This window comes from Pristiophorus japonicus, chromosome 11, assembly GCF_044704955.1.
Source record: "Pristiophorus japonicus isolate sPriJap1 chromosome 11, sPriJap1.hap1, whole genome shotgun sequence".
NCBI classification, from domain to species: Eukaryota; Metazoa; Chordata; class Chondrichthyes; family Pristiophoridae; genus Pristiophorus; species Pristiophorus japonicus.
Genome location: NC_091987.1, coordinates 106,807,994 through 106,819,132, shown reverse-complemented (window position 1 = coordinate 106,819,132; position 11,139 = coordinate 106,807,994). Strand labels below are relative to the sequence as shown.

The 11,139-nt window shown below is 43.9% G+C and overlaps 1 protein-coding gene across 2 annotated transcripts in view; it reads left to right on the top strand.

Moving 5' to 3' along the window:
* Window positions 1–5,088, top strand: part of ttc3 (tetratricopeptide repeat domain 3) — a 131,009-nt gene extending 125,921 nt beyond the window's left edge. For both annotated transcript variants that reach the window (XM_070893863.1, XM_070893862.1), the window contains exons 42-43: window positions 2,546–2,638; window positions 3,766–5,088. In XM_070893863.1, coding sequence (XP_070749964.1) covers window positions 2,546–2,638; window positions 3,766–3,891 — 219 coding nt within the window. In that variant the 3' untranslated portion in view covers window positions 3,892–5,088. The remainder of the gene's footprint in view (window positions 1–2,545; window positions 2,639–3,765) is intronic.
* Window positions 5,089–11,139: the final 6,051 nt, after the last annotated feature.

Sequence of the window (11,139 nt, the reverse complement as noted above, 5' to 3'; positions counted from 1 at the left end):
CCTCTCTCTCTCTTCTCCCCCCCTCTCTCTCTCTCCCCCCTCTCTCTCTCTCCCCCCTCTCTCTCTCTCCCCCTCTCTCTCTCCCCCCTCTCTCTCTCTCCCCCTCTCTCTCTCTCCCCCCTTCCCTCTCCCCTTTCTCCCCTCCCCCCTTCCCTTTCTCCCCCCACTCACCCCCCACTCACCCCCCTTCCTTCCCCCTTCCTTTCTCCACCCTTCCTCCACCCGTTCCCCCTTCCTCCACCCGTTCCCCCTTCCTCCCCACCTCCTCCTCCTCCTCGTCCTCGTCCTCGTCCTCGTCCTCCTCGTCCTCCTCGTCCTCGTAGTAGTAGTAAATCTCCAAGTTACTGGCTGATTTGCTGCTTCGAGAATGCGGCATCTCCCTCAACCTCCCGTGACTTTCATGAAGTTGCTGCATTTGCTCAGTATTGCCCATTAAACTCGCCACAGGAAGGTAAGTGTAGTAATTAGTAGCACAGGTACCCTTTTAACGGTGTGAACATTGTTTAATGACTGCCGATCAACCTCTCTGGCCAGAATGTGAATCATTAAAAATGAGTCTTATTCCTTCAGATAGTGAATTGTTAGGTGATTTTAAAATATTAAACTTTAAAATTAAACACAACATCCTACTTGTCCTTTGTCTCTTTTTACTCTCTCTCAGTTCAATCTTTACTCTCTCTCTGATTTGGCATTGAATTCACCTACTCTAATTCAACCTTCTTCTCAGTTCTTTATTTATTTCTCAATCCTTAAATCTCATCACTGAAGGTTTGTCCCAATGCTCACAGAGGTCCCAGATACCCTCTCAACCGTTACCCCTCAGCTGTTATCAACTCGCACTTCCAACAACTTTGATGAAAAACATTTTTTTAAGCTGAATAGTGAGACATAAAAGCTTCTATAGGTATGTAAAAAGATTAGCGAAAGTAAATGTGGGTCCCTTACAGGCTGAGACAGGAGTCATTATAATCGGGAATAAGGAAATGGCAGAGAAATTAAACGAATACTTTGTGTCTGTCATCATGGAAGAAAGTGCAAAGAATCTCCCCGGAAATAGTGGAGAATCAAGAGTCTAGCAAGAATGAAGAACTGAAAGAAATTAGTATTAATTTAAAAACAAAAAAATAGTACCGAAGAAATTAATGGGACTGAAAGCAGATAAATCCCTTGGACCTGATGGCCTACATCCTAGGGTTTTGAAAAAGGTGGTTATAGATATAGTGAATGCATTGGTTGTCATCTTCCAAAATTCTATAGACTCTCGAATGGTTCCCACGGATTGGAAGGTAGTAAATGTAACCCGGTTATTTAAAGAAGGAGGGGGAGAGAAAATAGGGAACTATAGACCAGTTAGCCTAACAGTAGGAAAAATGCTAGAATCTATTATTAAGGAAGTGGTAACAAGACACTTAGAAAATAATAGGATTGGACAGATACAACACAGATTTATGAAAGGGAAATCATGTTTGACGAAGAGATTTTTGAGGTTGTAAGTAGATGAGGGAGAAAACAGTGGATGTGGTGTATTTGGATTTCCAGAAAGCATTAAACAAAATTAGGGCTCATGGGATTGGGGTAATATATTAGCATGGATTGAGGATTGGTTAATGGACAGTTGAGGTCATTTTCGGGTTGGCAGATTGTAACTAGTAGGGTGCCGCAAGGATCAGCACTTCAGTCTCCGCTATTCAATCTATAACAATGACTTGGATGAGACGTCCAAATGTAATATATCCTGGAGTACTGTGTACAGTTTGGGTCTCCTTGCCTAAGGAAGGATATACTTGCCATAGAGGGAGTGCAACGAAGTTTCACCAGACCGATTCCTGATATGGGTGGATTGCTCTATGAGGAGAGATTGAGTAGACTAAGCCTATATTCTCTAGAGTTTAGAAGAATTAAGTGTGAACTCATTGAAACATACAAAATTCTTGCAGGGCTTGACAAGATAGATGTAGGGAGGACGTTTCCCCTGGCTGGGGAGTCTAGAACCAGGGTCTCAGAACAAGGGGTCGGCCATTTAGGACTGGAATGAGGAGAAATCTCTTCACTCAGAGGGTGATGAATCTTTGGAATTCTCTACCCCAGAAGGCTGCGGAGGCTCAGTCTTTGAGTATATTCAAGACAGAGATTGACTGATTTTTGAATATTAAGAGAATCAAGGGATATGGGAATAGTGTGGGAAAGTAGAGTTGATGTAGAAGATCAGCCATGATCTTATTGAATGGTGGAGCATGCTCAAGGGGCTGAATGGCCTACTCCTGCTTCTGTTATGTTCTTGTGAACAAGTCCAACATGAGATGCCTTACTCCAGTAAATTCTGAGCCATTGAAAACGTAAGCTCTAGTTGGCTATTCTCGACACTCAAAATAAGAGAGAATTTTGCTCAAGTGAATCTCCCTTTCCTTTGCTAGCATGATGAATAACCAAGGCGGGGGGTGTACGAGAGAGCAGAACTAAGGTCATTAGATGGAGCTCGGTGAACATGATGGTTTTTAATTGGTACGGCTAGTTGTTGAAAAGTTTTCCTTGTTTCTCATCATAGACATTTGACGACGATCCATGTATTATTTGTCATGAGGATTTAAGCCCAGACACCGTGTGTGTGCTTCAATGCAAACATCACTTTCATGAACTGGTAAGCATCACTGTCAATTCATCTCATTTTTGTCATTCAGCAGTTTTAATACATGGCCTGCTTGGATAGTAATGATGGGGGTGGAAGGGCACAGACACCAAGGAAGGGAGAACAGGGTTGATAAAAGGTCACTGAGCTTCCACACATGCTGAAGCTAGAAATAAACTACTGCTGATGCAGTGAAACGCTCAATAAATTTCCATGTTCATCAACAAGAGGAGAGAACAATTGAAATGAATAATGACCTGCATTTCTATAGCGCTGTTCATGATCTCAGGAAGTCCCAAAGTGCTTTTACAATCAATGAAGTACTTTTGAAATGTAGCCACTGTTGTAATGCAGGAAATGCAGCAGCCAATTTGCATACAGCAAGCTCTCTCAAACGGTAGAGATAAATGACCAGATAATCTGTTTTAATGTAATGGATGAGTATAAATTGGAATTTGCAAAGCTGCAGTAGCCACATAGCACGTCTTTTGTGTAACTCTGCCCTCCTGCCACTATCACACAATAGTGTAAGGATTGCTGCAGCGAATGTAAAGTCCAAATTGACGTTCCGAACAATGCAGGTGAGTTGCGGTGTGAGGTAGAATGGGGGTCGTTCCTGCAGCTGCTTAAGGTGTAAGTTTGAAAGTGAGGTTGAGATGAGGCTAACTACTTTGCTGCAGAGAAGGGGTAACACGCTAGCAAGGGGGTTTTTTTGTATAAAATTTGTTAATAGCAAAGTACAAGTTGAACCTCCCTTATCTGGCACCATTCCCGGTCATTCCGACATGAACAAATTGAAGTCCTTTATTCACTGCCAACTCCCACAATCGCTGGCCTGACCCCGCAATCCACTGCTTCCCTCCCCCCCCCAGATCTCTCTGCTGCACACCCAGCCCCAAGCCAGCCAGCCCAGATATCCCCTTGCTCAGTACCTGTACCATCCAATTTAACATGACCTCCCCTCGTCCGGCAAAATCCCTTATCTAGAAAAGGCCAGGTCCCGAGGGTGCCAGATAAGAGAGGTTTAACTTCAATGGCACCGACAGTTATTACATTGTATAGTTAAGTTATTCCAGTGTGAAATCAGTAGAATAACAATGTTCTAAACATGCATTTGTGTTATATTTGTCATCCTGCAGTGCATCAAGCAGTGGCTGAGAGAGAACAGCACGTGCCCAACGTGTCGAGTTCATGCTCTGCTGCCTGAAGATTTCCCTGCGCTGTCTGGAATGATGAAAAATACACAAACCTTTCCTTTTCCCTAAGCGTGTTCTGTGAGGGAATTTATTTTATATATAATTGTAGAAGTTGTGTTAATCATTACTTTCTGTGACTTTTTTTTATTGAATCAGTCACATGTGTGAAAATAATTTTTCTATGAACTACCTTGTAATTTTAGGATAGAGTGCAAAACAAAAGTGACTCCGTGTGACTTGCGCAGATAACTAAGTGGGATTCTGGTTCGATTAAAAGGGGGATGTCACTTGTGATTAAAGCTGAAAATATGTGTGTGTAGTAAATTCTTTATAAATCTCAGTGATGAGTTTGTGAAGGACACAGAATCAGGAGAGGTGATGTTTCTGAATGGTCGGCATACCAAAGTGACCACAGGGAAGGGGTACAACTGGGTTCCGCTGTTCTGTCTGGATCCAAAATTCTGGTCATGATCTCTCTTCATTGCTGTAGCAAGGGCCTGTTAAAATTACAAGGGAACAAGCTTGAACACGACTTATTTGTAATGTTAGAATTTTAAAAATATTTCTACAATATAATCCCTTTTAATTGGATTAAAATTTATTAAAAAATGGTAAGGCAGCTGAGTATCTTGTATACGTCTTCATATATAAATCTTCATGTGTCTTAAATACATAAAGGTTTCTTTAAGGCAAGATGTCTTTATGTTTGGAGTTGTCCTTGCACCATCATGTGCCATACAGATTTATTTTCTGTGTTCTCAGCAACAGCTGAGAATATATATATTATGCATTATATACTATATTAAAGCCAATATTTAAATGGTAAGTTGTTATTTCCATCTTTCTGTGGGGAATTTCAGGAAAGAAATAATTAAACTCCACATGCCTTGAATGAATTGTGCAATCTGCCCTTCACTCTCGGATGATCATACTTTGAACATTGTGACATGAACTGCTAAAAGCATTATGGATTTACTTAATATTCAAATTTGTGCGCAAATCACCATTCAAATATATTCACTATCTTGGGGGAGGGGAAAAAAGCTACATAAGTTAATACTTTTCCTGTGCAAGAAAGATGGGTATGCAGGAGGAAATCATCCTTAACGCATGTCGCCCAACACTATTTTGTTCCATGTGTTGCTTTGTTCCCTTGATCTACATCTGAAAGGCAATTATTGTATTCAATCAACTGTACTGACTTTATGTTTTAAAGTGTATTTAAAAATTGCATTGAAATTTTAAATAAAAGATGCATTACATTTAGCACAATGTTGTTACAGTCTAATGTATACCCAGTTTCACTTCCCTCCCCCACATACCCTGGCTATCAATCAGATTCAGTCCTTAACATATGAAATGATCTTTTTGCTTCAGGTATTGAAATATTTTTTTATCCTGTTTACAAACATTTCTTCCTTTCTCCACCTATGGAAAATCTAGTCTTTATCTCTCACCACATTCTGAGGTGTTGAATCACAAAATGGTGATAAAAGAGGATTCATGTTGAAACAGGGAAGAAAACAATGCTGGTATTATTTGCTGTGGCAGGACATTAAATGGTATCTGCCATTAGTTAGACTTGCCCCTCTACATTTATATTTCTACACTTTTTTTTGCATGACAATTTTCTGAGCGTGCGAGCTGGTCATGTTGCAGCGAGGGGTAAACTGGGCAGACAACTGTGTCTCGGATTGAAGCACTGAAATGAACAGAGCAAGTACAGAGAAGGAATTGTAAATTACAGTGGGTGAATTCATGTCAAATTGGGTAGAGAGAGAGAGGGGGGGGGGGGGGGGGAGGAAGGAAAGACTGGATTAAGGGAGAGGGACAGAATTTTTTTTTTCCCAGCAACAATTAACATGAAGGAATGAGTCTCCACACTTGAGCTCATTTTCAGCGGCAGAGGTTGATTGTTATTATTGCCAATCACATTAAAATGATGCGCAAGCTTCTTGAGCTCGATGGGCCGAATGGCCGCCTTCCATGCTGTAACCATTCTATGAAGCTTGAAATGACTTGCCCGTGGTGGTATCTCGTTCATGCACATGCAGCAACTTGATGCTATTCAGTGGCGAGGCAGGGGATGCTGTTTTCACAAAGCTAGGACACTGAGAAGTGTAGAGGAACAGAGGGATCTTGGTGTACCTGTCCACAGATCCCTGAGGGTAGCAGGCCAGGTAGATAAGGTGGTTAAGAAGGCATACGGAATACTTGTTATTAGCTGAAGCATAGAATACAGGAGGCAGGGAGGTTATGCTTGAACTGTATAAAATACTGGTTAGGCCACAGCTGGAGTACTGCGTGCAGTTCTGGTCACATAACTGGAAAGATGTGATTGCACCAGAGAGGGTACAGAGGAAATTTACAAGGATGTTGCCTGGACTGGAGAATTTTAGCTATGAGGAAAGATTGGATAGGTTGGGGTTGTTTTCTTTGGAACAGAGGAGGTTGAGGGAGACTTTATTGAAGTGTATAAAATTGAGTAGCCCAGATAGAGTGGATAGGAAGGACTAATTTCCCTTGGAGGGGTCAACAATCAGGGTCATAGATTTAAAGTAATTGGTAGGGGATTTGAGAGGAAATGTTTTCACCCAGAGGGTGGTGAGGGTCTGGAACTCACTACCTGAAAGGGTGGTAGAGGCAGAAACCCTCACCACGTTTAAAAAGTACTTGGACGTGCATGTGAAGTGCTGTAACCTGCAGGGCTACGGACCAAGAGCTGGAAAGTGGAATTAGGCTGGATAGCCCTTTGTCGACTGGCGTGGACACAATGGGATGAATGGCCTCCTTCTGTGCTGTAAATTTCTATAATTCTATGAAAGCTAACGGCAGAGCGGCACAACTCGGACATAAACTTTTGGATTTTTGAGTTTAACCACGCACCTTCACTTCGCCTGAATTTGCTGCATCATTCACCTCACCATTATTTTGACAGCAAAATCTGGGCCGTTAAGTCAGTAGATGGGATCAGTAGCGGTTCTGTCATCAATGGGCTCTTGGCAGTCAAGACTTTCTAAATCTATATTTTGGAACATGGATCTTTGTCCTTACTGGGATATGACCGGTGTTCACTGGAATTCTTTTATCACCCAACGTCGGCATGAAGCACTTCCCGGTAACTTGAGTGGGCAAGTGCATGGCAGATGCAGTATAATGTGGATAAATGTGAGGTTATCCACTTTGGGGGCAAAAACACGAAGGCAGAATATTATCTGAATGGCAGCAGATTAGGAAAAGGGGAGATGCAACGAGACCTGGGTGTCATGGTTCATCAGTCATTGAAAGCTGACATGCAGGTACAGCAGGCAGTGAAGAAGACAAATGGTATGTTGGCCTTCATAGCTAGGGGATTTGAGTATAGAAGCAGGGAGGTCTTACTGCAGTTGTACAGGGCCTTGGTGAGGCCTCACCTGGAGTATTGTGTACAGTTTAGGTCTAATCTGGGGAGCCTGTGGGAGGGGATGATGGGAGAGGGGGAGGGGATGGGAGAGGGGGAAGAGAGAGCCGGGTTGGGGGTGGGTGGAAAGAGAGAGAGACAACACGGGATGGGGGGGTATTGAAGGGGAGGGGGAACTCGGGGAATACAGATCGCATTCTTCCAAACCGCTTTACACCCACACCTGATTTCTCAGAAAGCTCGTTGCATGTGTTACAATGGACATCGTTGGGGTGGATCAAATCCAGAAATCACGACACTGTCACAATTCACTTCATACCCAATAAACCTGTTAACAATCCGTACACAATGCCCCATCTATGGGCCGGGGGGGGAGGTGGGGGTGTAAGGTCATGCACTGGGGTAAGGGACATCAGCTGGAACTTGGTGGCTTTTGCTGGTTGTTTGCGACCGATCCTCTCTGAAGTCAGAATGGATCAAATTACAATTTGCAAAGTCAGTCAGAACTTGGGCTGGGCAGTTCCAGTTATACGTTCCAGAGAAACTTCAGTGCGTGGCTTATCCTCCAAGGGGACCAATCAGCAACATGTGATGATGGAGAGCCAATCAGAGACATGGTGGCCATTTTGTTAGTGCAAATAAGCACATCCTTATATAAATGCAAGTTGTTTGCATCACAAAAAACCCCATGTTGACTTGAATATATGATTAAGGGGTTTGCAGATGATACTATAATGAAGAAAGCTGTCAACTGCAGGAAGATATCAATGAACTGGTCTATGTGCAGAACAGTGGCAAATTAAATTCATTCCGGAGAAGTGTGAGGTAATGCATTTGGGGAGGGATAACAATGCAAGGGAATACATAGTAAATGGTAGGACATTGAGAACTGTAGAACATAGGGACCTTGGACTGAGTGTTCACAGATCCCTGAAGGTAGCAGGATAGATAGATAAGGTGGTTAAGAAGGCATACGGGATACTTCCCTTTATTAGCTAAGGCATAGATTATAAGAACAGAGATCATGCTTGAATTGTATAAAATACGAGTTAGGCCACAGCTATAATTCTATGTGCAGTTCTGGTCACCTTATTACAGGAAGGATGAGATCGCACTGGAGAGGATACAGAGGAGATTTACAAGGATGTTGCCTCGGCTGGAGAATTTTAGCCATGAGGAAAGATTGGATCGGCTGGGGTTGTTTTCTTTGAAACAGGAGGAGGATGAGGGGGAGACCTTATTAAGTTGTATAAAATTGAGAGGCCTAGATAGAGTGGATAGGAAGGACCTTTTTCCCCTTAGCAGAGGGGTCAACAACCAGGGTGATAGATTTAAAGTAATTGGTAGAAGGTTTAGAGAGGATTTGAGGGGCAATTTCTTCACCCAGAGGGTGGTGGAGTTTTGGAACTCGCTGTCTGAAAGGGTGGTAGAGGCAGAAATCCTCAACATATTTAAAAAGTACTTGGATGTGCACTTGAAGTGCTGTAACTTACAAGACTACGGACCAAGAGCTGGAAAGTGGGATTAGGCTGGATAGCTCTTTGTTGGCCTGCACGGACACGATGGGCCGAATGGACTCCTCCTGTGCTGTAAATTCCCATGATTCTATGGTGCAGTATGCAGATTCCACCAGCAGAGGGCAATCTTGCACTGACAATGTGTGCAGTTCGACACAGTGAAGCAGCAGTTCCTCTACATGGTCCCAAATCCTGTCCCGTTAAAGAAGGATTGAAGATTCGGCACAAATTGCCCATGCGCAAAAACTTTTTCACGGTTGTATTCACAATTTTGGGATGATGGGGCAGAATTGGTTGAAATAGCAGATTAATGAATTAAACTGCACAATATTAAACGGATTAAATTGCATTTATATATCTTATCATATACTCCGGACATCCCAAAGCACTTCATATCTAAATCCAATGCATTACTTTTTGAAGTGCAGTCACTGTTACTCAATTGCCTACCTCACAACATGCAATTTGCACAGCAAGGTCCCACAAACAGCAAATGAAACGAATGACCAATTAAAGTCCCCAAATTTGTATTGGCGGTAAAGCGCTTTGAGATGTCCGGTGGTCACGAAAGGTCAACATTCGTCAACATCCTCCGCCTGCTCCATGATGACATGCAGGCCGTGATCCTTACCAATGGATCCATTACAGACCCAATCCACGTCCGGACCGGGGTCAAGCAGGGCTGCATCATCGCCCCAACCCTCTTCTCAATCTGCCATGCTCCACCTCACAGTCAACAAGCTCCCCGCTGGAGTGGAACTAAACGACAGAACCAGTGGGAAGCTGTTCAGCCTGCGCCATCTCCAGGCCAGGTCCAAGATCACCCCAACCTCTATCATCGAGCTACAGTACACGGACAACGCCTGCATCTGCGCACATACAGAAGCTGAACTCCAGGACATAGTCGATGTATTTAGGCGTACAAAAGCATGGGCCTTACACTAAACATCCGTAAGACAAAGGTCCTCCACCAGCCTGTCCTCGCTGCTCAGCACTGCCCCCCAGTCATCAAGATTCACGGCGCGACCCTGGACAACGTGGACCATTTCCCATACCTTGGGAGCCTCTTAACAAAAGCAGACATTGATGAGGAGATTCGACACCGCCTCCAGTGCAGCCTTCGGCCGCCTGAGGAAAAGAGTGTTCGAAGATAAAGTGCAACATCCCCACCGACACCTGGGAGTCCCTGGCCAAAGATCGCCCCAAGTGGAGGAAGTGCTGAGCACCTCGAGTCTCATCGCCGAGTGCATGCAGAAAACAAGTGCAGGCAGCGGAAAGAACGTGCAGCAAACCTGCCCCACCCACCCTTACCTTCAACGACTGTCTGTCCCACCTGTGACAGAGTCTGTGGCTCTCATATTGAACTGTTCAGCCACCAAAGGACTCATTCTAAGAGTGGAAGCAAGTCTTCCTCGATTCCGAGGGACTACCGATGATGATGGGTCATGAAAGGCACAAGATAAATGCAAATCTCTCTTTATGGGCAATAAATGCTCGTCTTGCCAGTGACGCTCACATCACATGAATGAATATATTTTTAAATTAACTTGCTGGGTGACAGAAGTAGCGACCACTAGTTTCAGGAGGGCCAGTTTCGTTCAGGCAGCTGCTCACAAAGTGATTGGCTGCCATATGGAAAGTGGCAGGCTTGGAAAAAGGGCCATTTCTTTAAAGTACAAAGTTAACTTTGACTGGCCCCAATCACGGTCCCAGCAAGTGGCCAAGGCAGTTATTTCCTCCTCTCTCCCTCCACCACCAGGACAGGTCCCAGCTGCATCAATACTGGAATGGGCACCTGCCCACATTATGAAAATATCTCGGCCCCAGGAACTCCGACTGAGTCAAGGGCACTGGGACCAGAAGCAAAGGTCACGTCCCACCAAGGCGTACAGGGGCCCTGCAAACGCCACCCCCCACCCCCGAGGGAATTTGGAACCAACCCCTGTTTCTGGTTGAACGAGGATCGTTGGCCAGGAGAATTCCACATCCCGGTCTAAGAGTCTAAGAAGCTAACTCATTTTGTCTGAGCAGTTTATTGCAAATAAAATGAGCTCGAGTGAATGGTGTATGAAAAGTTTGTTTGCAAAAGGGAAAGATATTTCTAGTTCTCGTTAATTAAATAGAAGGAAGAGCTATTCACTTCGTCACATTCCTCTCCTCGTTCCCCATTGACTTTCCAAATATTTATGTACTTCCCTGTTTAAAAGGTCAGGATTAAGGCACTTCGTCAGGGTTTAGTGAAGGAAGTTCCAGTCCATACCCAGCCAATACTGCAGAATTCAGAAAAGAAAGAAGAAAGACTCACATTTATATAGCGCCTTTCACAACCACTGGGCGTCTCAAATGAAGTACTTTTTGAAGTGCAGTCACTGTTGTAATGTGGGAAACGCGGCAGTCAAT